Source organism: Strix aluco, chromosome 4 (genome assembly GCF_031877795.1).
Source record: "Strix aluco isolate bStrAlu1 chromosome 4, bStrAlu1.hap1, whole genome shotgun sequence".
In the NCBI taxonomy this organism is placed as follows: Eukaryota; Metazoa; Chordata; class Aves; order Strigiformes; family Strigidae; genus Strix; species Strix aluco.
Window position 1 is genome coordinate 101919580 of NC_133934.1, and position 27065 is coordinate 101946644.

At 35.5% G+C, this 27065-nt stretch overlaps 1 protein-coding gene across 2 annotated transcripts in view; it reads left to right on the forward strand.

Moving 5' to 3' along the window:
• The window catches only part of ARHGAP5 (Rho GTPase activating protein 5), a 52320-nt gene extending 34259 nt beyond the window's left edge, over positions 1 to 18061 (forward strand). For both annotated transcript variants that reach the window (XM_074824592.1, XM_074824591.1), the window contains 4 exons: positions 5185 to 5262; positions 6664 to 6795; positions 8533 to 8638; positions 14227 to 18061. In XM_074824592.1, the coding sequence (XP_074680693.1) occupies positions 5185 to 5262; positions 6664 to 6795; positions 8533 to 8638; positions 14227 to 14557 (647 nt within the window). In that variant the 3' untranslated portion in view covers positions 14558 to 18061. The remainder of the gene's footprint in view (positions 1 to 5184; positions 5263 to 6663; positions 6796 to 8532; positions 8639 to 14226) is intronic.
• The last annotated feature ends 9004 nt before the right edge of the window (positions 18062 to 27065 follow it).

Genomic DNA, 27065 nt, shown 5'->3' on the forward strand with positions numbered 1-27065 from the left:
ATATATTCAAGGTCAGATTTAGATAAGCAACCCAATCTGAATTCAGTGTTGACCCTTGTTTGAGCAGGAGGTTGAGCTAGACAACCTTCTGTGATCACTTCAAAATTGGCATAGAATAGGTTTCAGTAGTTAGGAAACTGTACACCAGTTTGTGTTTTGCAACTCCGGAATTAATCAACAGGGAGGAAACCCTGCCCAAACTCGAGAGGAGGGGAAAACAGGCATCAGTTGTTTCTCCTAATGGAAGGCTCACTACCAGACGGATGGAGGAGGAGCACATGCGTTAATTTATTAGTGTGTGAGAATCACTGAAAACTGTAAACAAATATGTTTTGAAATATTCATAAACACATGTTGTGCACTTGAGCTGTATTGCTAATTAATGTATCCCTTCAAAGGAAACATCATAGGAATTATGTAAAGAATTCTTAAACAATGCAGATAGGACCAAGATGTCAGTATCTTTTGCAGAGTACTTATGGTACTTGAACTGCTGCTCTTATTCCCCTGGCTTTCTCCATGCAGAAAGTAACTAAACAGCTAATATGCCTGGAAAATTAGAGTTATCTTCAGATGTCACCCATTTTTAATGAACTAAAGAATGCACCTACCTTTTCCTAGGCATGTTTGTCATGTCATATTAATTGAACTCTTTTATTTCAAAATGAAGAGGCCATGAGATATGTGATTGAGTGATGCTTCACAAAGTGATTGAGAGCTTGTTTAATGATTGGTTAATTTAACTTATAGAAATGTTAATTCAGCATTGGATAAGACTAGTTTTTGAGTCTTTCTAAAAGTACTGCTTACGTTCTTAGACTGCTTACTTTTTACTGAACATTTCAATATTCTGAAAATTATTATTATTACAAGAAGCAGTAAGACACTTATTTTTGGTTCTGCTTTTGAATGTCATGGATCTTTAAATGCCAGTGTTGATAAACACAGATAAGAACACATTAAATGGCGAATTTTGAATATATTTTATGTAAGTAAATTTAGTGCTGGACTCTTGAAGAGTTTGGATTCTTTGGTCTGTAATTACATGTATTCTAGGTGTATGTAGAAATTACCATTCTGGATCCGTAAGGTGGTATTTGCTTTAGTCTTGTGTAATCTGAATAGCATAGGGATTGAGAAGAGGTACATCAGCTCAATCTGTGGAATAAAATTATAGAATGATATAGAACACAAAATTTACAAAGTTAAGTATGCGAATGATAGTCTCGGCTATTGTAGTGGAGAATCATTCCTGAAAAGTTCAGTTGGTCTCTGCAGGAGAAGGAATTCAACTGAGGAGAGACAGACTTGCTGTGAGTAGGTGGCATGTATTCCGAAATGTAGACAGAACAGTGATAGTGGAACCTGGCTACGGATGTCAAGTTGGCAGATACTGTGTGACTTTTCAGAAGGCTAAATATTAGTATAGCTGTTGTCACTCAGGAAAAGGCTTTAAAATCATCATAGACAGCTGTCTGAAAACTTCAACTTTACTTGCCATCAAGCAAGCAAAAAGAATTAAAGGAATTGTGAGAGTTGAGTGATATGGGGAAAAATCATACTATTATGTGATTCCATGGTATGCACACAGTTTGAATACTGGTTACAATTTGAGTCAGTCTGATTAGAAAAGAATTGGAAAAAGATACTGCATATGACAGTAATAGTAACTCTTGGATAAAGAGGGACTGAATGGATTAGCTTGGAAAATTTCTGAGGAAGGGAAATGATATAAATTTTAAAAACTGGTGCTGGGAAAGAGTAGAGAAGTTATGGCTTCTTGTTTAATCAAGGAAAAAAGATTTCATGAAAACTTCAGGTACTGAACATAAACCCAGGTGCTTTCATGCCCTACTTTCCTGAATTACAAAACTGCTTTTGCTGTGGGTTGTTGTAAAGACCACGGGTAAATGACTTCAAGGGATTTGGACAAGTTAGCGGAGGATAAATTCATAAGTGGCTATTACAACACCTTATGTAAAAGCCTAAGTAAGCCATCATCTGCTGGAAGCTGGGAGGATATACCACAGAAAAATTGCTGGCTTTTTTTTTTTTTTTTTCCCTCCTACTCTTCCTACCTCTCTTCTCAAGCATATACTACTTACTGGTGTGGAAACTGGATATTGTACCAGGCAAACTTTGGTCTGCTCTTCTGCTGAAGTTAGTATGTTCTATGGAGGAACCAAGAGTTGTGAAATAGGTTGGTGCCTAAGAATGGAAGTGTCCTACAAATGAAATATGCATATAGGTGCAGATCCACCTTGCTCATTTTCTTTGAAATGCTTTGAATGCCATGGGAAGTCCCAGTTAGATGGGATGGAACCCTGATCACAACTGGCAGCACAAAAGAAAGCACAAGAAGAGAATTTATTAGGCACTAGGAGGTACTTTGAGAAAGAAATAGTCTAGGGAAAGGAGATGAGCTCTGTCTTGAAGTAAATATAGGCTATTGTGATGTGACATCAGGAAGATCTAATTCTTTAAACCGAAAGGTGTAGTAAAGCTAGCAGGACAGAGAAGCAAATAAATCATCTGTTCCTCTTATATAATATTACAACAGCCATTGTGTCCAGTAAGAATATCTTGAAAACTACGGCTGGACCAGAAGGGAAGCAGAATAAGAACATAGATAAGAATTCTGAAAAAATCAACGGGCTTGCAGATGAAGGAACTGAATTTTTAAAAAGCCATCAAGAAAAAATAAATGTTGCGTGTTCTCTCTCTCTCTCTCTCAGTATGGATATAAATTACAGATATGCAAGAAGTTTAAAAACTAAAACCAGTGAACAAGAGTGTCTTATACTTGATGAACATCTTGATGGAACAAGCATTGCAGACAACTGGTTGGATGATAAAAAACCAGAATTGAAGCATTACTTAAAAATTATACATTCAGACTTCTAGCTGTGTGTATGCACACAAACAGATTAAACTTGTCTCTTTGTGTGCCTTAGAGAAAAAATATGATGGTTGACCAACCGTTTCATGAAATGTTACTTTCTAGAATATACAAGCAAAAAAAATTACTTTTACTTGAGGAATTTAAAGGACAAATTTAGTTAGATTAATCCAGAATTGCAACACTTAGCTATTTTTGGAAGATGCCTAAATTCAGTAGGCATCTCCTTGTTTAACCTGAAAAATTTCTGAAGTACTGTAAGTTGTCTTTCTGTGTTTCTCAGAGCTGTACTGGTCTGAGCAAAGAGGAGTCTACTACATGATGAAATAGAGAGGGGGGGAAAAAAAAGCCCAGATACCGCAGTAGAGCATCTGTCTCCAGAGCAGCCCAGTTAAAGTATTCAAGGTTTAAACACTCCTACTAAACAGTGACTGGATCAGACTTCTCAGAAAATGCTGTTGCTGCACGTTCCATTCCTTTTGTGCAGGAAGAAATTGAATGGTAGTTGGATAAAACACAGAATACCCTGGGGCTGTAGGATCTCCAACTGAGAATTCTCCCATATTAAACAAAGAGAATCTCAATCCTAGCTTGTTCTTATCTACCAGTGATTTTTTTGTATTTCTTTATTTACAACTTCTGGAAGAGGAATGCAAAGTGTTTCTGTCTGTGATAGCGTGTAGCACATTTGGGGCATTCTTTTGAAGACGTGTGAAACCCCTTTCAGCTGTGGAAACCATTGAATCATTGAAACTGCTTTTTGCCCTGTGCCACCAAATTTTACCTCCTGGTGCTTTCTGAGGACGCCAGTGAATGAGGCTCAGGTTTTTTGAAAGGAGTGTTTAGGTGCATATTTACAAGAGAAAACTATTGGCTACAGATTTGGAAAGCTAAATGGTAGGTATAAAAGTTTATTGAAGGAAAGCTTACTATAATAGCCTTGATGCAGCCAGTAAAGAGACATGTGAATTGTCAAGGCATTAAAAAGGAAGATTTAAGTTAGAAGAGTTGATATTAAATTAATTGGTATAAATTTCCCAGCAGTATGAAACAGTTAAGTGCTTTCTGTACTTTGATAGTTTTAACAAGATTCCTGGTTTCTTAGTAACTTAAAAGGCACATTTGGTGACTGTGGTGCACCAGAGGAGTTGTGTATTGATCTGATAATCTAAGGTGCATTCAGTTAGTGGGCTGTGATGGTAAAAAGCCAAGAGATTTCATAAACTTCTAAAACTTCTGAAGTTTTAAATAGAACCATGTACCGTTATGGAAGTCTAGCATACAGATAATTTTGTGTCCGTAAAGGTAGCTTGAAGAATTATGGAACTATAAACTGCTTGTATTCCTTAATGGATTCTAAATTAACAAAGAAAAAGATTTTGGGTAATGGTGTGATTAGCAGGATGGACACTTTCATTCAGTGAGTAGCTGTGTGCAAAAAAGATGGCAGTGTGATAGGAACAATTACTGGAGTGAGCAAGTGTGTGTGTATGCATTATAAAGGTGTATTTTTTTAATGTTGTTTACTGGAATGGCTGCTGTAATTATGATGACTCTATTATGCATAGTAGAATAAAGTAATAATGAGAAGCTTAGAGAACCTCTGCTTCCTAACATCCTTCTCCTTTTCCCCTCTTTCCCTGCCCCTTAAAGGAAGACTTGTAAATTATGTGATAATTTACCTTAGAAAAGAAGTGAGGAGAAATGGATGCAAAGTTTATAACATATAAATAGTAAAAGGGAAAGTATGTTAGAAGGTTAAGTCCTTGTCTGATACAGGAGTGTGTTACACCATGAAATTAAAAAATCAAGAGTCAATTGTAAATGCCTGATTTTTCTGCAGAGCATTTTATTAGTATGTTATTGCTTGTCACAGTAAGTTGTTAAGCCCAAATTGTGAAGACAGTTTTAAAAAACATAAATTCTGTGAGTACCAAACCCCAGAATTAAGATTTTTGATGAGTAAAAAAAAGAATGCAAATAACAGCAGTCTAGTAGAGATGGGAGGAGAATTATTTTGGGTAAATGATTGCACAAATGCCTGCAGTCAGGTTCTTGTTATCCTACAGTGTGGTTTTCTCTGATTCATATTAAATGGTATAGTGTACTCAGTAGACAACTGTTATTTTGTGTTTTGGTAGTGCTATAACACTGTAATGGTTAAACATGGCACTTAAGATTTGTATTCCTACTTCTGGTTTCTCAGTAATTATGACTGGCTCTGTTTTGCTCTACAGTATATAAATGTGTTTTTGAATATTTTTTTTTTTTCCTCCTCTTCTAAGGATTATGTACTGAAGGCCTGTACCGTGTTAGTGGGAATAAAACAGATCAAGACAACATTCAGAAACAGTTTGATCAAGGTAATGACATGTTTTATTATTTAAAGCTGAAACAGAACTTGAATTCTCCATGGCTTTATCACAGTGCACTGTGAAAGGGTTGAACTTTCAAACTGATTTACATAGCACTGAGTACTGAATGCTCTGGTAGGTTGTATTGGTGTAGTCCAGGTTGTTAGCAATGAAGCTCTGTTTCAAGCAGAGTTGTTGCAGCTGGCTTTAAGTGCTGTTAAATATTTTCTAGGTGGTATTCTAGTGTTTAAAAGAGTTTAGATGCAGTCCTAGCTGCTCCTTGTGTTAATAGTTCGTAAATTCTAGGCGTTAAGTCATTCACTTACCCCTCTTAACCCCCCCCCCCCAAATGTAGTACTTCTTGATACTTATTTTAATGAAAGCTCTCTTGAATAATATGGGTTAACAATTAAATCTTGATAATAAATTTCTTACACAACCTTTTCCATGCTAGAATATACTGGCATATGATTGGTAGGTTATGCTGTTCACTTTGTGTTAAAAGAGAGGGTCAGTATTATTTCTTTTCCTTCTGCTTTCTCATGTAATTCATGATCTCTGTTGATATTTCAAAATAAAAACACTTCTTAAAAGTTCTTGGATATTAATCATGAAGTTGAGCCTGTGAAAAACAGTAAATTTCCTCCAAATGATAAGGAAAATAAATGCACTATTTTTTTATGCCTCACTATGCTGTTTCAGATAATCTGAGTATGATGCTACATTTTCTTCAGTCACCTTATTAAAAGATGTTCCAGAGTTTCAGGTGGAGTGGACTTTTGGAAAATAAACTTAGTGTTTTCAAAATTTCAGTTTTTAAATACTTGAAGTTCTGAAACTTACTTCTAGCCTTGGTTTAAAAATTTATGTAGCATGAGTTTATTATAAATTTCAATTAAAAAAATATCTCTACTTGTAAAACATTAAGCTTCTGTTATTTGGGAATCTAGCAGTAGATTATATGGCCATGTGCGGTCACTGGTATGTATTGTTCTTTTTTAAACAGCTTCATAAGGTCACATGAACTCTGCAAATTAACGTGTCCTGTACCAGTTTTTAACAACATTTTGGGAAATAGAATTCCAAACTTATTATTGGGCAAAAGTGATTAATCAGAAGCCAGTTAGTGGCAAATAGAAAGGCATTTTAAGTCTGTGTGGAGAATTAGGCAACTTTATTTTTCTGATCTTCTAGTGTTTTCTTACACCGTCAGATTTTCTTTATATTTGGTTTCACGTGGGTCAGAGTGATGGCAGCTTATCCATAGCTTCACCTTTTTATGCATTTTTTTACCAAATGTTTGACAACATTTTCATTTTCAGTGTTTTGAATAAATTCTTATTTTCATAAAATACTATGAGGAATGATAGCTGTGGGTTTTACTTACACTGTTGTTTATTTGTTTTACAGATCATAATATCAGTCTCGAGTCTATGGGAGTAACAGTAAATGCAGTGGCTGGGGCTCTTAAAGCATTTTTTGCAGATCTGCCAGACCCATTAATTCCTTATTCGTTGCATCAAGAGTTGTTAGAAACATCAAGTAAGTAATAAACCATCTTGTCTTGATCTAATTACATTATCTTGATTATCCTTATTGCAATTTTTACTTCATTGTAATTTGAAAGGACTAGCTGCACTGAAATACTTTTTAAGTTGCTTAGACATGTACATTTTTTTATATTCTTTAAAATTAACAGAACTATATGATGAAATAAATGTGATACGTTATTTTTTCTAAATAAGTTGTGGCTTATTGTTTCTCCTTTTACTAGAAAATTTAGTTGGAGAAATCTACTTTTTTTTTCCATTCTGTATTAGTGCTGAATATGATGAAAGCTCTTGGCACTGTATTGCCGTTGTTAACAGGGATAAAAACCCTTGAATTCATAAAGTCTTACATTCAAAGTAGGCTTTAGAAATCAGACACATCTATGGAATATTATGGTAATTCTCATTTAGATTTTTTCAAATTCTTTTTGAACTCCTTATAAAATGAAATGCTTAATTTTCCCTTACAAACATTTTTCATATACTTCAAAGTGAAATGACTAAATTGTTCCCTTCTTTTAAAGAGTATCTCTCTTGTATTGGCAGTAAACTGTTTCAGAAAAAGACTGCTACGCATTTTTGCGGGATGCAGCTGTGACATACAGAATTCTTAACGCTTTTTTTTTTTGTTCAAAACATGAAAATACTAGTGTAAACCTAAGGCTTGGGCCTGGACTTGATTAATATACAGTCCACTAGAAATTTTGTATTTTTGGATGATAGCTGTAGATACCTGTTTGTGGTATTTCTGCTGTACTTTTCAGGAAGATTGATTGTTTAATGTAATTAGTTAGGTTTTATTTTTTCTTAAAAGTATATCATTTAAATTTCAGTCAAAACATGCAATAGCTTAGAATATGTGGACTTGCTGTTTTAAAATACTGTTAATACTGCTTTGAATTTCTATTTGGGATATATTGGAGCGTATTTAACGTTATTTCTATGGTACTAGGGTACATCAAATTTCTTTTTAGCAATACAGTCAAGTAATAGAGGTGAGGCTGTATTCCTTTTTATGATATGAATCATCATGGAATAGAATACATATGGTTCTACAGAACTTTAGTGGTATTTTCCACAAGTGTTTTAGCAGCAGCATTTGTTGTTTTTTTAAACTGTTATTTTATTCCATAGTTTTTTCTTAGACGTTACTTATTTCCTCTTTGAAGCATAAATAATGTCCCTCGGGCCTGTGACAATCCCTGTTCTCCTTTAAACGATATATTTAAAATAGCTGCACCAGGCTCATTCATTTTTTTTTTATCATTTGAGTAACTGATAAGCTTAAGATATTCTAACTTCATGTGATTGTTTTTCTTCCCCCAAATCTTTATGAAACTTCAGTCCCAATAAATCTGAGATATATCTAAGTCATAACATTTTGCAAGCAGAGGAGAATCTAACAATGATTAGATTGACTCTGTCACATTGTTAGTTACCATTCTACAACCCAACAATGAGCTGATCAAGTGATTCTTTGTTGTTAAACACAGATAAATAATTCTGCTTAAATACAGAAAAATATTTTTGTGTTTCGATAGTTACCTCTATAATAAAAAAGTTATTCTTTGCAATTCTGTATGCAGATAGGAATTTTATCAAATATTTTCTAACTTGATATTTCTCTGTGGATATATTATCTGTACCATTATACTAGGAAAAAGACTTAGCAACACTTTATTTAGTATGTCTTTCTAGATGTGTCAGAAAATATCACTTATTTCTGTAGAAATCATGGAGAAGACAGAACGGCTACACGAGTTAAAAGAAATTGTGAAGAAATTCCACCCAGTGAACTATGATGTCTTCAAATATGTAATAACGCATCTAAACAGGTTTAGTATTTTTCTACTAAAAATTTGTTTAAGTTGTAACAATTGCAAAAAAGATTGTCTTAGTTACAATGAATTGACTACTAGAATTGAAAATTTCATGCTGCATTGCTCATCTGTTAGTATAAATGTGGAAAATGAAACTAGGAGTTACAAGGTTGATTAGAAAAGGTTTGTATATTCTGTTCTTGCATTTTATTGACTTACATCTGGCATCATAGCTACTATAAAGTTACAAGGATGATTCGTGTACATAACAAAAAAGCTTGAAAGAATAAATATGCACCACAGTTACACATCTCTCACCTTTTTTTTCCCAAGAAGTAGCTATTAAAATTATAGACTAATGTAGGCACCTGTAAACCCTGCTGAATAAGTAAAATGTAGAACAAAGCTATAAGTAACAGTAAATTAGTTACACTTGCTTCCTAAATGTTGCCTCTTGCATGGAAATTTAATGGTTTTCTCTTTAAAAATTATTTTTCTAGTTACAAAAATAATGTGATATTAGTAGATGTGCACATCAAGGGTCAGATTATGAGGTAGTATACTGGTGTATGATATTCAGTCATATAAAACAGGAAGAAAAAGACCAGTTTACTCATGTTTCTTTTTCAGCTAAAATGGGATTATTCTCAGAAATCCACTAAATGAGATTAACTACCCTATTAAAAAAACAAAAAAACATTGCCGAAGCTAAAATAACTCTTTTTTTAAGAAATAATTTGTTACCCAGTAATCTGTCACTTGCTTGTGATACTACTTTTGCATTTTTAGACAGAATCACAGAATTGTTGAGGTTGTAAGGGACTTTTGGAGATTGTTTAGTCCAACCCCATTGCTTTGGCAGAGTCAACTAGAACAGATTGCCCAGCACAGTGTCCAGTTGGGTTTTCAGTACCTCCAAGGAGGAAACTCCAGTCTCTTTGGGCAACCTGTGGTAGTGCTCAGATAGCCTCACAGTAAAAAAAGTGTTTAAAAGTGCTCAGCCAGAATTTCCTGTGCTTGTGCCTGTTGCTTTTTGTCTTGTCACTGGACACCATTCACGAGAGTCTCAATCCATCTTCTTTAGACCCTTCTATGGGATATTTAAAACCAATGATAAGACTTCCCCTGAGCTTTTCCAGGCTAAGCAGTCACAACTTTCTCAGCCTTTCCTTGTTTGAGAGACCCTTGGTCTCTTAATGATCTTTGTGTCCCTGCACTGGGCTCGCTCCAGTACATCCATGTGTCCATTGTGCTGGAGAGCCCCAGAGGTGGACCCCATACTCCAGATGTGGCTGAGTAGAGGAGAAAGATCACCTCGCTAGACCTGCTGGCAGCACTCTTAATGCAACCTAGGATGCTGTTGGCCTTCTGTGCCACAGGGGCACATTGCTGGCTCATGTTTAGTTTGTTGTCATCCAGGACTTTCAGGCTCTTCTCTGCAGTGGTGCTTTCCAGCCAGGCAATTTTGTGTATATACACCAATAAGCTTTTCATGACATTTAGGTTGTTAAATTGTTCCAGACTAGTGTGTGTCGTTGTGTTTTTGCAGGTATTTGTAGTGATCTAACCAGGCACATAATAGGGGGGCAGAAATGAGACTTTTTAACTTCCCTATTAAGTCAACAGAGAGAACGCAGGTGCTCTCTGTTGCAGTTTGGAGGAGTCTTCTCTTTTCACTGAATGTATGGGAAACTTCAGAATTTAGGCACCTACTTTTACACTTCTCTCCATCACATATTCGACTTGCTAAAGTTACCCATTTTCTTTTGCAGGGAAATGCATCGGTTTTTCCATAGCAGTCTTGCCCAATACAAATTCAGTCCTAAAAATAGATAAACTTGTATCAATGGATATAATTACTCCATGTATTTACATATTACAGAGTTGCTAGATGTGCTTGCATGTATCTGAAGTAAAACAAAACATCTCAAACTTGACACAGTTAGTTACCTGAAAGGTTTCAATAGCTCTTGATGGACCTGATAGAAATTTTTGTGGAAGAGTGGCAATCTCTGTATTGTCAAAAGTCTTCAGCCATCTATTTGCATGGTCATCTATTTGCATGGCACAGCTGAACATACAGTGTCAAGTACATTGCACACTGATGCAAGTAAAAGAGCTAAATACAATTTAAAAAAATCCTGAATAAGTTCTAATGCATGCATGCCTACAGACAAATAAAATATATTAATCACAGAACTTACTGGAGAATGTAAATGAGGTACACTGGCCTTAGCTCTCTAGTCCACTGTATTTCTTTCAATCATGACTGATTTACATTGTGGGTTGCTAGTAACTAAATCTATTCTTAAGTAAGAAAGGCTGTCATTTTTTGTCTCATTTGCAATGTTAGGTATGTTGCATTCCATTCAACAAGAAAACTGCTTGAGCATACGCAAATGCATATATATAGAGAGGGGTAGGTATAGGTGGATAGAGGATCTTCAAAAGAACTTGTAACTGAATTCTTTACAGTCTTATATTTATTTTTAAGAGATTAATTTGTGGTAAATTACTGCTAGTATATAACTAAAATGGAAATGTTGTTTGTCAATTGTTCGTTAAATAAGGTAAAACACCCTTCTACGTGATAGAAGAGTTCTCATTACAAACTGATGTTTTAAATGCTGTGGTTTTACATCATATGTCATTAGAGTAAGAAATGTGGTATTGTATAATTAACAGTGGTTGGTGATTGATATTTTTTCGGTGTGTCCACAAGCATAGGACTTTAAACAAAAAATACAAGTATTATCCAGATGACTTTGCTATTGAAATACAAGAGGCCAATAACCATGAGAATATAATAAATGGCAAGTGAGACGAATTTTTGTTTAGTGTGATAAGAGCTTTTCAGAGCATACTAGCTGTCTAATTGTGGTTGATTTAACTGTAAGCAAAAGTGACTTTTAAAGATGGAGTTGAAACAGGACAATATTGATTGACATTGGCTTTTTTGATATTGGTTGTGTTTTATGTTTGTTCTTTGAGAATGCCTACCTTTATACATAGGGGCTAATATGGCATTATATGCTTCTGAAGTCTGGGAAAGCATAGGTGTACAGCTTTTAAAGTCTCATCATGGAGCAGGTTTACAGCCTGAAGTTCCTGAAGAGTTTGCAGTGGATGAAGGTGTCAGGATCAAGAGAAACAGACTCTTCTTTTTTCATTTTGAGTGAACATAAAAGAAGGTGAATAGACATTTGCTAAGCACTTACAAGAACATTCTGAAGTAGTTTGGGAAAGTTTGGTAGGAGATGCCATACAGGTTGGTAGGTTTTTGTTTATGCTGAGAAAGGACAGGTAAAATTTAAACACAGGAGAGAATAAAGTTGATTGTTATGTTTAATCTAGTTGTGAGCTGCAGCCAGGAAAGAAGGGCAGTGCTCTTTTCTCACTTCTAGCCGTAGGTTTCCACTGCTTCATTTGTTGGATCTAATGATTATGCAGCTGCAGCATGTTCTAAAGGAAAGCAGAAATAGGAGAAATCTAATTTTCTGTAGAATATACTAGCTGATCTCAGACACCCTGTGGCCACCCTGTGGTCTGATGCCAGAAAGTTGGTGGAGAGGGAGAAGGAAGAGGGGAAGAATGAGACTTCACCTGTTGTCCACAGCAGCAGCAGTCTTACAACTAGATCAGATTAGATTTAAGAAACAATATGAGAGAGACAGCAAGCAGTGAAGTGAACTCATGACAAGGGGGGGAAAAAAGGTGCACGAGATGACCAAACACATAATCAAATTCTAGAGGTGCTTAAGGATGCCAGAGGGTATGCATTTTAGCCTATGCAACTGAAGAAGGCCCTTGAAAGATTTTTAAATTCAGAGCAAAATGAGAGGAAAAAAGCAGTCTGCAAAATAAATTATGTGGCTTTTATTTCCATTTTATTACATAGCAGGTGCTATTTTTTCTCCAGTTTTATAACTTACCTTGTTGTAGTTTGTTCTCTAATGAAACACCATTATAGAGTTTGAAATCCCTTCTGGTGTTCTTCAGTGTACTCATTTTAGGGAAAAGGTACAGGCAGTTCTGATTCAAAACTCTGACATTCATTGTCCCATCACAGTGTCTTACACTTAAATTTTATTTAATTCCTGGTAAGTCTTACTCATTGTTCTATCTCAAGAGTATAGTCTAGGAGGAATTTATACACAGAAGAATTCAGTATAGGAAGAAAACTCTTCAATAAAAAAGCTAAGCAAAAGTGTAAGCTTACATTTTTATTTTCTGGTTCTTTAATCCTTAAATGAAGTTGAAATGTAATTCTTTCAGGAAAGAGATTACGAATATTACTGTCAATCAGAAACAGTATCCAAATATCCTTTGGACCAAACTTCCTCAAAACAGATTGAGAGGCAATATTTGTGTACCCTCACACTATTTGGAATAAGTAATGCGCATGCTAAAATGGAAGTCTACCCTTTATAGTTACCCCTATACATGCATTGTAAATGAGTGAAAATATTTTCTTATAGCATTAATTCTACTGTTTACTATGGTTTTCACAGCTTTTGAATCTATGGACTACAGCCAGCTGTCAGAAATTCTTGCAGTCTGCTCTTGTTAATCATCAGAATTGTAACTGACAAGTTGCTGAAGTTTTATTTTCTGCCTGTTTCTGCAGGACAACTGTAACAGCTCAGTTACCTTTGTGCTGTCTATGTAGGAATTGCGTGTTCCCAGATGAATGAATATCTTAGATGTTTGTCAGATTTATTAACACATGATTTTTTATGTATCTCTCACTAATTCTACATAAAATTGTGATGTTACTTTAGAATGCAGAGTATTTTTAGAAAGCAAAATACTCTGGCTCTTTCTATCCTATTACTGTGAAAAGCAGTGTGTTTTTTCTGAGGAGGCATTTAATTGTAGATGATAAATTTGGTAACAGGATAGTTTGGTTTTTTGGGTTTTTTCCCTTGGAGTAGTATTGTAATAATGAATTTAGATCATAAGAACCTGTTTCAGCCCCTGCTTAAAAGTAGAAAACTTCTAGGAAGAGAAACCCAGTTGGAAACCTTTGCATTGTACAGTGAAAAGTAAACAAAAATTTTAATGTGTGTTGAGATTAGTGAAATGATTGTGTTCTTCATAGCTTGGCCAAATTCTGTTGCTGGCCAGTATAAAAAAAACCTGCAGAGATGTGCCTTTTGGTTTTCTGTGTATTTTTAACATGTGATCTAATGTGATGCCTTTTTCTTTTGGTGCCACAGATGTTAGTTAGTATCTGACTGTCCTACAATAAGAAGCCATTTCTGTCATTTTTCCTCTAGACATTTTAATGGACAAAATTTTAATTTTATGAAATCTAATAGCTGGTTGAGAATTTAAAGTTTGTTTGTTCAGAGTGCTGGTGGAATGCTGAATTTCTTTCTTGATTAAAAGCTTAATCAGATTGATATTTATTAGCTATCCAAATCTGGAAGAGTCATGGTTTCTAAATTTTCTCCTGCATTATTGCTTAAAAAAACTGATTGTTTTAACGGATCGCTGGAGATTGTTTAATAATAATACTTACAGTTAGAGCACTATGAAAATACTTGTAGTTGATTGCATACTGGTTTTAATTCATTCTGTGCATGTTGTTCTCATTTCAGGGTTAGTCAGCAATATAAAACCAACTTTATGACTGCTGATAACTTATCGATTTGTTTCTGGCCTACTTTGATGAGACCTGATTTTGAAAACAGAGAGTTTCTTTCTACCACCAAAATCCACCAGTCGGTTATAGAGACCTTCATTCAGCAGTGTCAATTTTTCTTTTACAACGGAGAGATTGTAGAAGCACCGAACCCAGTGGCATGTCAGCCACCGCCTTCCACCGCCGTGCAGATGGTGGAACCAATGGTACCTCTTCAGTTACCACCACCACTGCAGCCTCAGCTGATACAGTCACAATTACCAGCAGACCCTCTTGGTATTATATAAATAGAAGATGATTGCAGGCAGCCTGGCACTGGACAGTAAAGACAAGCTATAGACATGCATGTTTCAGGATCAGTAATGTACTTCATATTTATGAAAAATAATTCCCATCCAGCTGATTGGACATCTTTTTGTTATATCCCGTACTGTGTTCCTCATTTGTACACACTGCAGATAAAAACTATGTGATAAGCATGACTGGAGAGGTTTAATTTTTAAAAGCAAAAATAGCTATAAAGTACAAAGCTGCTGCTGCATGATACCTTATTGCAATCACTATATCATTCCTGTGACGGTTTGTCACAATATATTGTGAATAAAATTTTTCTATAGAAATTTAATGATTTAAAAAATTACATTTATGAAACATTCAATGCTTACAGCCTGCTTTATGGCTGTTTTTGTTATTTAACATGCTATTTTTGGCAATTTTATTCACATTCAAGCGTTCTGTGTAAACAACTAAACCCAGCTATAGTTTATTTCGTAATCTCCTGGCTACTTACGTGATGGTATGCTTAGGATGGTTTATGGAAGAATGCAAAATGCACTGTTGAGAATTTTACAGTCCCTCACCATTCATCTTTACTTGTAAGTAAACCTGTGGACAGTTTGTTAAGGGTGGGTGAACTTGCTTATTATTTCTTACAGCACAATACCAAGGACATGCTTGTTGTAAAAGTGAGTTTCAAATATTGTACAAAAATTTTGATGTTGCCTACTTATTTCTTTATGTTCCATTACTGAACTAAACATTTTGTAAAACTGTTAATTCTGTAAACAGCTGCATGTTTAAAAGATCATTGATGGTCTTGTAAACTTAATCTAATATATTTTAGATATTTTAATTTTTCCCACTTGGGAATACATGTAGTGTTTAGAAAATAGTTCATGACATTTTCATATAAGGTTATATAACTTTTCATACATAAACATGAATTTTGTTGTAGTAAAATTCTCTAAACCAAACAATGTTTTAATCTAGGACTTCAATTAATCTATTCTTTAAATCTATTTTTATGTGACCCTTTAAAGATATACAAAAATGCATTGCTAATACATAGCAATAAATACTTTGGGTACTGACAATTAACCTCTTTGGAGTGTGTATATATAAAATCACATAAACTTGTATTCATATTTTTTTCCTGTGGTATGTTGTACTAAAAATTCAAATGACTGATTTTTTTTTTTACTATGTTTTTAAATTATCTCTTTTTTTTTTTTTTCATTTATTTTACTTTTACATTGGTACCAATTTTGCTGTAAAAGAATGCTGCTTAATTTAAACAAATCTTTTGGTTAAATATTCTGTTAGTGGTAAAAAAATTAGAAGGTTACAAATTGTAGCAAAGGGGAGACCATAGATAAACAACTACCTGTGAGACTTTTCATAGCAGCTTTTTTTCTTTCGTGCTCAAAATGTACCTTTTTAGGTCTGCAGAGAAGAAAACAGTTTTGGCTCATTCAGCTGCTAGAATGTTTTGTGTAGTTTAAAAAAAGAGCTTTATGATGGTCACTGTTGTAATCTTCACTTATAACAAGATTTAAGATCGTCTTGTATGTATTATAGTAAAATAGATGATTTTGAGAATTAAGGCTTTTAAGAGTTTGATTTGCTCCATTTTCCAAAAATAAAAATTGCCTTTCCCACTTATGTCCTAGGTATTGTACTTCTAATTATGACTTGGATTATCATTCTAGATTACTATGATACCATAAACCTGGCTGCTGTTTGAAGTACATGTATATTATAAATTATCTTGATATTGTGTTATATTCTTGCAAGTAATTATCTTTTCTAAGAAAACATAAACAAAAAGGAAAAGTCAACCCTATTCCTATTGCAAAGCACACAGGAATTAATAGTACAATAAAGTCTGTCCTGTAAATTGTAGTATTCTTAACTTGTTCTACTTTACCTGTTGTCTATGTAGCTTTTATTTATAGCTGTCAGTCTAATCTTGGCATGTTTAGCAAAGAAAATGAAACTTCAAGAGTTTTATAAACTATTTCTAGGTTGCTAAAGAATTTATTTTTCTACTGTATATGGTATAGACAAAGCATCACCTGTACAGGAAACAAGTCTATTTCTAATAGAAGTAAGCTTAAAAATAAATGCCAGTCATATCCGTATTTAGAAGTTCTATCTATAAAGTATCTCCAGTCTTTGTAATGTGAATTACATTTTAAACTTTCTACAAATTCCAAGTTGTTTGCCACAATATTTAACTAATCTTTGAATACTAATTTTTAGAATAATTTACATTCCATTTCATGACGAGCTTTCATGTTGAACTTGTGATCAGAAGTATTTGCCGTATCATTTTTTTCTTGTGTACGATGTTATGGCTAAATCACCTCATGATTGTTTTTAAAAATCTTAATGCTTATATTTGGCCAAATATGAAAGTGTCATTACATTTACTGGATAAAACATAAAAAGAGAAATAATAAGAAAGCATGGCATGTGGTGCTTGATTGTCACATGCAAGAGTCCCTGCATACTGTTTGCATTTTAGAAGTGTTATATGCAGGAATGTGGATATGTGTGTGTGTCACATATACACTTGGATATTTTTGATGTGTTTGTGTGGTTATGTACACAAGCACATGTGCACAGACTTGCATGCACATACACCCACATAGTAAAGTTTTAAAAAGATACTAGGAAATTATACCATCGTTATTAAAGACTTATAATAGAGCTTTCTCTATTATTATTTTTATTAGCGCTATAAAATGAGGAAGCATGTCATTATATACGAATTCCTCATTCTTTGGCTCATGTAGTCCCTTCTAGTTTTAATGAAAATTCGAACAATAATAACTATATTTTTTAATGTGAGCATTTTTACAGTAATATCTATCTTGATAAAGATACAAATGTATATTATTTTTGGTTGCGCATCTCAGTGACACTTTATGGAGTAGTTTGTCTTTTTTATGTAATGGTATAGACATACTGCAGTGTAATGTCTTTCAATGTTTCAGCAATTTTAAAATCCCAGACCTGAGTTACATAAGTGCCATTTTAAGTAATGCTTAACAGGTTATTTCAAAATTCCTTACCCTCCATGATCTTGTGGAATTTTAACATATATAGTGTAAATAGATTGCAGATGTCAACTTAAGAAACTTTTTTGTTGTTGTATGTTTTCTCCATTATTTGAATCCTGGTTGCTAGGAAATTATGGATATGTTTATTTTTAGTTGCTGGAGTGTAGCTTCCAATATTTATGATACATAGAGAAAAACTATCAATTAGAGATTAAAAAGAATTGGCCTTAGTTTACGTGCTTATTTCATTTTTTTTTTTCAGTAATTGTGTTGCTGTTTGTCAACTGAAAAAATGACACCTATAAAAAACATTTTGAAGTCAAAATTTTGTTCTTTGTTTATAATGTAATCTTTTGTTGCTACATCAGCAGAATACTGCAGTGAATTAAATATCAGTGAAGCTTATTCTGTATAAAAGATGCAACAAATAAAATACTAAGATGCTTACTGTGTATAATGTTCAGTTTAGTTGCCTGCTAAATTTTTAAAGGCAAAAGCACCCTATCTTTCACATACCCAGAGATGAAATTTAGCAGTAAATCTTACTAAACTGAGAGCAACAAGTGTTTAAGGCATTCTTGGGGGGGAGGGTGTCTCGCTTCTTGCATTTGATATGTGTTTTAAATAGCTGAATCATGAAAGTGTTTCTCACAGTGGTAAAGACTCTTCTGTAGGTAATGCACCCCCCTGGATGGATACATGCATGCACTAGGGAGCAGCCCTGGGAAGTGAGAGTGTCAGATGCTCTGTTTAACTCTGCAGTGCACGTGAATTCTGTGGCTCATGTGACCTCTTACATTTTTTTCATCTGATTGAACTGCTCAGCAAGAAAAGCTGTGATTATGGAAATCAGTTTTTCAGATTTCTACCATGCTAAAGGAATGGGTCTCTTAAAAATATTTTTCCTACAGAATTTTTAAACCTGAAGTAAAAACTGTCGGTTTTGAGGTCAGCTCTAAATTTTCAGAGTTGTACGTTACTGGTCATAATTCTGCTAACTATATGGGATAAATCCCACTTTGATAATAGTACTGCTTTTAGGTTTTGTGCATGAAACATCTATGCTTAGTTTGTTTCTTCAGAACATCTTAAGTCATATGGCCGATGCAGAAATAACTGCAAAAAAACTCCTGACAGCCTTCAAGTCTGAACACTGTTCAGGTTTTATGATACATCTTAACACTTGCAGATACTGGATCATTTTAATCTGGAATAGGATGTGTTTTACCTACAATTTACTTAGTGTGCAAATCTCAGTTTTTCAGAGTGCTGTATCAAAAACCATCTCTACAGAATCTGAAGCATAATGCAGTGTTCAGGCTCTACAGTAGACCACAGGTTTCTGGTGAATAGCTGTCCTGGAGAACCAAAGTGTAACATTAGTGTTCGCTTGTGTCAGATTCAATCCTTCAACTAACTCATAGTTTCCATGGATTCAGAAGGGATGCATTTAATCTGTCATCATGGCTAGTGAAAGCGAACACTTCCTTCCTTTTCTTATTGACAAATTCTTTCCCAAGTATGTAGACGGTGCATGTTATGGCTGTTGCCCATATGCTTCTCATCTTCCCTATAAAATACAATGCTTGTGTGTTTAAACCTGGTATTTTTGTTGCTGAATGGAGTGTCATTGATGCCTAGCCAACATTCTGGTGCTTTTATATTACAGAATAGGGTTTAATATACCTGATTACATTAATAATTGTTTGTTACTGTTTTTTATTTGGTGTGTTTTAGAAGATATGGAGAATTATTTCACTGAATGCCTACAGTGCAGTAACTGTGGTTTTTCAGTCTTAGAGGGTGATAATAATGAAAGGCCATTGTTGCTTCTACTTACAAGGTGTTTGAGTTAAGAAAAGATGGGAAACGAATCTCATGGTGGTACTTCTAGCCATGACTGCATGTTAGTGCTTCAGGGGTAGATACACTGACTTGAAGAGTACCTCTGGCTGCTTATGTGACTGACTGATCTATAATAGTGTAGCTGTAGTTTGTATTTTCCCCAGAATTATGGTATCACAGTTTATCTGTTCTTACAGATTGTTTCACAACTGAAGAAGTGAAGGGAAGGCAAAGGAGCCGTTCTCATCACTTCCTGCAGGTCTCTCAGCTTTGCCACTGATGAGAATTGTCAGGGCCTTCTAATGTGCTCTGGCAGGTTTTTCCTGATTTAAAAGTAGAAAATGTACAGAGTGGTAAGTTATGAGGTGAAGTTCTTTGGTTAACTGACACTGAATGCAATGAATTGGTGAAGCATCTAGAAAAAAAGGTTGTGCCATTAAATTACAGGCAGTGTGGTCTCCCCGTGGTGGTTTCACCCTTGGTACTTGGGGATGCGACCTGAGTTTCTCCAGTGACTGCCCTTGGTCATATTGACCCCATGCAAGTTGGGAATGAAGAAGAGATCAAGAAACCTACCTCAAAAAAATCATGTACTTTGAACAGCTGCCTCTTAAAACACTTAGATGAAGTTATTAAATACAGAATGTAGCAAAAAAAAAAAGGGGGAATGAAATGTCCGTGGTTCATTATTGAAATATGTATGTATTTACACATACACTTTTTTAACTTGGTGAAGAAATAGATGTTGATATAGTGGTTCTAACACAGTAACAGGTGGCTAGCCTGCTACAGATAAATATTGCTTGCAATTCAGATGTTAAGTTTTGAAAACTGAATGTAAACAGATGTATCTAATTTTGATATTCTATCTTTGAGTTGTGTAGTTCTAATGTTGGTTTCATTTTTGTTATCCTATGTGGTCACACAAATAAGCCTGATTTTATGTCCTTTATTTAACTGTATTAGAGTTGAAAAGTTTCTTTATCTCTTCCCAGATGACTGCTTTCTTTATTCTTTCTTCTCTTTTGACTTAATTAGTCCTAAAGTCAAAACTTACAATTTAGTAACATGATCATAATATTTGTCTCCTGTAAAACATGCTGGGTCCCACATAAAGTTTATAAAAGTCTGTCAATACTCTTTTGTCCCCTTTTGTCTGCACTTGTCTGTGTGCACTCATTTGCTATTTTGGGTATGCAGGACCTGGGGCAACGTGGCACTTGTCCATGTCTGGAGATTATGATTGCTAGGAGGTAGATATCAGGCTGATCCTTTTCCATATCCTAACCTGCTTTTAATGAAAGACTGCTGGAACGTACAGCCAGGAGACAGTTTTAAAATGGTGAAGGATAAATATTACGAGTTCTCAGTGTATCAGTGAGGTGAAGGTGCTTGCCTCAACTGGGCTTCATTTCTGTGCTAGAGGTTTGTGTGTAGTGAGTTTTCAAGCCTTCCAGCAACAGTGTAAAGGGAGGAGGAGATGGGAAGGCTCTTCCCTCTGCCCTCCTCTCTAACCTCAAGGGCCAGTGTTGTTCTTGCAGAGTTTAGGGCACCAAGTCCTCTACGTCCGATGTGGAGTTTTGGCCCCCCAGAAAGAGGGTCATGGGTTAGTGTGTGACCTTCAACCAAAATTGGTACAGCTAAACAATGGGGACATACATACCAACCTTCAATTGTTCCTCAGCATCTCTGTTCCTGAAGCATGCTGCCCTGAGTATTTTTTGTTGTTTTTTAATATAAAATAGTTTTGAGTGGTATTACTACCACATTCTGCAGTTCTAAGTCATCTTTACATCTTGTCATAGATGTCCAGGTTAATTTACCAGGATACAAAGCTTCTGTGACCTGAAATACTACTGGGGAAGTAGAAATCAAGCTCTATTCTCTTTGGGCTTGGACGTGGTGCTATCAAGCATTATTTTGTTTTCTCCTTTTCAAAGAAGGTAGTTTCTAAGAAAAATCAGAGGGCTGAACTCTTATCTGTCAGAGGTGTGTTTTGTAGTATGATAGTGACACCATCAAGTAAATGCTCAGCTCATTCAGTGAAGGCATGGAAGTAGTGTATGAAGATGTGAATCCTCCTGGAATCATCTGGAAGACTGACTGTGGCAGAGTAAGTGAATTGTGGAACAAATGGTCCTCAATCATGGCCATAGTTCTTTGAAGGAAACATAAACTTTTTTTTTTTTTTTGTAGAGGGGAGGTGAACTGATGTGCATATACTGTGATTGTCAAGGCTGAGCTCTGACCCAATGGGGAAATGAGTGCAAAAAAAAAAAAAGAGTCTTCAGACATCTGTGTCCAATCCTATGTGGTTTTAAGCTGCTGATCTGTAAATAAGTTGAGTGATTTCTTGAAATGTTACCCTTCCCCCCTCCCTTTTTTAAAAATTTTTTCCTTATTTTTTTTCTCTCCCCCTTTACTCCCTCTGGAAACAGCAGAGCTGCTCAACCAGAGTTCTCTCAGTGTGAAGAAGGGATTCTGCTGCAGGGCATTCTGGTTTGGGAGTTCTTGGCTTTAGATCTCACCTCTGCAGCTTTGCACTACAAGAGAGCGTATGTTTGTTAACTTCTGGGCTTGCTACAAAACCTATTTTTTTCCCCTCCCTAAAGTTGCTGAGGATGAGTGGGCTGAAGCAAATGTCTACAGGCAGTTATTTATGTTTGTGCATTAATTTATGGGAGAGGTGCCCAGAGCCCTAGGATGGCAACATTTCTTCAGAAATGTAAAGAAAAAAATAGCTTACAACTCCTTCCTTCTGATGTACTAGTAAAGGAAGCCCACAGCTATTCTTGAGCTGAACAGTAGTAAGAAGTATGTTCTGAACTCATTTAGATGATAAATGTCTCTATATTCTGAATTGTCTTACAAAAAAGTAAGCAGTTGCCTTCTTGCAGATAAATGTTGCACATACAGCTGAAGGACTACTAGAAAGTACGCTAAATATGAGCAAATAGGGTGTGCGACTGGTTTAGCTCATCAGTAGGAAGCTCAGAAAGAGTGGGGATTTTAAGAGTTGAGAAATTTTAGACTGAATCTAAGGCAATATTTGTGGTGGGTATTTTTTCCCTTCTGGTGTTTTCAGTGACTTCTGTCTGCATTTTTATAATATGAGGACATGTTCCAACACATTCCGTTCCCAGTGCTGCAGTGCTCTTAACAGCCATGTAGTTGTATGCTCAGTGAGGAAACTACTGAGGAGGTACTGAAGACAGTTTGTACCAGCCTTTTCCCTTTCAAGAGCTGTAAAAGAAATGTCTGCTTACAGGAAGGCTATTCTGGTTTCATGTAAGATAAAAGACTTTCCCACCCTGACAAAGTTCTCGGGAATATACATGGTTGGCCAAAACCACAATCTTGACAGTTTCTGTGATTTTTTTGGGTTGGTTGGGTTTTTTCTTTTTTTTCTTTTTTAAAAAAAGCAGGGTGAAAAAAGCTAATATGCATTTTTATTGTTGAATTGGAAACATTGGGGGGGGGGGGGGGGATGGAATTTACGATTCAAATAAAATATTACGATTAGCTAAGTAACCCTCTGGAAATACTGGTAAAGTATTTACATTGACAAGAATAACCTTTTCTTGTTAGTTTTCCTAGTGGCATCACAATTTTCTGACTAGCAACCAGGTTCTTTCTTATGACTTTGTGTATTTTATTTGCAGGTATATTACTACCATTTTTAAACTACTACAATTGCATTCAGTATTTTCAAAAAAATCTTGTGTGGAAGTATCTGCTTATAGGAGGCCCTGGATTATTCTTTATTCTGATGGTGAGTAAAAGGGATCCAGATTTCTTACTGAGAATATAAAAAAGGAGACCGTTGACATTCTTCCTTACTAAAGAGCAACTAGGGTGACCTTTTTTGCCTGAACTGGCAGAAGTTTTCAGCTGCAACTGGCACACCTGCAACTGCCACATCTGGAGCACCCATATACAGAGAGCCTGTTCTGTGTATGTAACTTTCCAAAGAGAGAAGCAATAGGTAAAGCAGATAAAAGCATGTCTTCATTTTTCCTTACTGGAAATTTGACTACAGGAATGACTGTCATAGCCTGTTTTATAGTTTTATCCCATAATCTGGCTGAATATAAATGCCAGATTTGTATTTTCTACCGCCTCTCAAAAATACTTAGCAGACCTGTGTTCCTACATTCATTGTATTCCCATTTCTGAGCTGTACCCAGTTTCTTTTAAAAGAGAAGTTGTCTACAGGCATACAAAATCATATTAACTCAATGGCAGTATTAGCTCAATTTAGAAGGTGTAGTGAACGTTGTCAGAAACAGTCTTTGGTTAAAGTTTATCTGATAAAGTTAGACCAGGTCCTGTGCTATTGTTGAAACGCTTCTCTCCTTCGCCTTAAAAGTTAAATAGAAGCTAACTTGAGATGAAAATGTTGCACTGCCTGCTTTGGTGAAGGTTCAATTAGCAAGGAAGGAATTACAGTTTTTGTTCACTTGTGAAGTCCCCAGCAGGCAGCTTCTACTTGATCAGTGGAAGTCTCACATACGTGCATCGGGGAGTTATGGAAATGGCTCTCCAACACTGTTGTTTTCTCCACTCGTTAATCTATTATTTCTGTGTCCCCAAGTGTCTTAAGATTCAGCTGTGTATAGCACAACGTGTTGAGTTTTCTACCTTGTATTGGAAACTAAAACTCAAATTTGCTGTAAGTGCATGAATTTTTAGTCTGCTTCCTGAAGAGCATTCATGCTTTATCCATACATTTGGTATTTAAGAAGCAGAGGAGAATTTAAAGGTGAGTGATTTTTACCTCTGTGAATTTCAGAAAAGTCTGGAAGTTACTGTATTGGGAATTGGCCCCTGTTCTGTGTCTGTGGAAGATGTCCAGCTACACCTTTCCTAGAGGTGCGCTGTGGGTAGCTGGTCCCTTGTGTCTTGTTTCTAGGCAGGGCAGAGGCTCAAAAGTTGGCCTTTCATGTGCAGTGGTATCCTTGAAAACTTGTGGTACCTGGCTGTGTACTGCCTTCTTTAAATACTGCAGAGGGAAAGATCTCTCCCTCTGATTTTGAAAACAAGTTTAGAAAACTATCCTCTTTTTTCACATTAGCGATGTGAGTATTTGCCGTTTTCCTCAAGAGGCTTAAAGGAACACACTTCTGTTCCTGAACTGCAAGCTTTCCCTGATTCTTCTGATTTTAATTGATGTAGTAGATGAAGAATTGTGTAAACAAGTTTTCAGAATAACTTCATGGCAAAATGGAAGAAAGAAGTTCAAATACATGCATGAGATCTTCATGTGCACATACTGAGCAGAAAATAATTAAGTCCTTTTCCTGTTTGATGCTGAAAAATAGTTGTTTTAAAGATGCATTTAAAAATGCATGGGCACGAGTATACTGGTCCTCTCAAATCTAGAAGACCATATATAGTGGTCTTCTCAAATTTAAAAATCTGATTGCACCCTTTGGTTTGTTACAAGAACTGTGAATTATATTCTTAGCAAGCTTACTGCTAAAAATTCTTTGGCCCTCCCCACTTTCTGAAATGAAGCAAGTAGCGAAGAGCAAGGAATAACCTTGCCTGACCCGCATTACCCACTGTTATGCTGTATATTGCCTTGCCCATTTGTTAGAGCCAGCTGTTGTCTCTTGCCTTATGCTTAAATCACAAGTTTTTGGAACAAGAAACTTTTCATGCTATGAAGTATTTGGCACCTTCTTGGTGGGGCGTCTAGGAGCCACACCTGTACAATAAAAAAAGTAAACTGGCCAATACACGTACAATAGCTGGGATTATTCTGATTTTTGTAAATCATGTTGGTGAATTCTTATTGGATACTATACCAATAACACTGTAATAACTTAGTGTATATAGGAACTGCATTTAGAATTGAGAGGTCTTATAATGATCCTATCTTCACTCATTGCCCCGCCCCGCTTTTTTTTTTTTTCTTTCTGATCCTCTGGAAGTGCTTTCACTTTTTTCCTTATGTGACAGCCCAGTTTCTTTCTGTTTTCCCTTGATTAGGTGGTAGATGTCTATGGCCATATGGTGTTTTCTGCTAACAAGATTCTGGAAGTTGTGGACACAGCACAGACTGTTTAAGAAATACATGGTCTGGGGGGGGGGAAAGAAGAAAAAAAAAAAGTTATATAACATCAAGAATAATAAGAAAAGGTTATAAAATAGGGAACCAAATATGGAAATGGATAGGAACTAGAGTCAAGGCAAAGGTCTTCAAAGGGGGAAGAATTTATTTTTTAAAGAAGGTGAAGATCCACTTCAAGATGCAGAAGTAAGCTACTTCAAACAGAGGGGAATTGCTGCATGTGTTAACATAATGATTCTAGCTCAAGGTATGCAAGTGGGTTTATTTGACTATATTTAAATTGTGCTGGTCTAATCAATACAAATGCTTATTAAGTTTTAAAATTTACACAGGTATTGAGATACAACTCTTGACCCACAAGAGATATTATTAAAATATTATCTTTGAATATACAAATATAGCTCTTAATCATTCTTGTATCTCTGGAAATTCATCTGTACTTTTCTTCTAAACCTGTGAAATAGATTCCACAACTTTCTCCATGTCTTATTTCAGTGATTTAGTATCCTTATGGGAAGAAAGATTCTCCTGGTAGCCAAGCTAAATTTTCTTTACTGCAAGATAAACTGACTTCAAGTTCTGTTGCAAGTGGACGTGGTGAATATTTATCACTGTCACCTTTATGGTGATCTTTAGATGCTGAAAGACTGATATGTCCCATTTCTTTCTCACTGCTTTCCATGGTTGTCTTTGTCCATTCCTTTAAGCTTTTTTACAGTTTGTGTTTATAAACCTTGTAGTATTTTTGTTACCTTTCTTTTAAGTATATTGGTGGTCCAAGCTGGGCAGTGTCCTGACCACTCTGCTGATACAAATTGGACTAGTGTAATATCTCTCGTATCTTGTAAATAACGTGTAAGACTGATTAGCCACTAAGCCAATATACTATAAGCCCTGAATTTTATTACCAGTGTGTACTTTTAAAATGGTGCCATTCAAACGGGGGGACTGGTTTTAGCTGAAGCTCACATGACCCAATTTTTTCTATTGCACTGTTCAGTGCATGTTTCTGTCCACTCGAGGAACTGAAATGGTGTGAACTGTTGGGTTACCGGCACCTCCTCAGTAAGTGTGTGAGTGATGGGGAGATGATGCAGGATGAGACGTTCTGCAATTCTGTCTTTCAAAGAAGTTGGCAGGCAGATGGTTTTATTATTAGTTGTTCCTGAGATAGCTATTAAATCATGCTACAACTCTGTGATCGAATGCTGTCATTGAGAAGTGTGATGGAGAAAACACAAGATAGTGAGCCTTGGATAAAAGCAAAGGCGGCCTTTCACAAGGGTTACTGAACTGAGCGGTGAGGAATTAAAGATGCGTCTCTTCTTAAAGCATATATACTTAATGCAGATACGCTCTTTTCCTCAATTATCATGGCTGGCTTGCTTTAAAAACATTAAAATTGCTTTTTCAGTGAGGATTCTAGAATTAATGTTTGTTCTTTAGTGGATGCTTCTAACATTCAGGAGAGAAATGTAGTTAGGTGACGTAAGTTAGATGTCTTCACTTCTGAATTACTCTTATGTATCC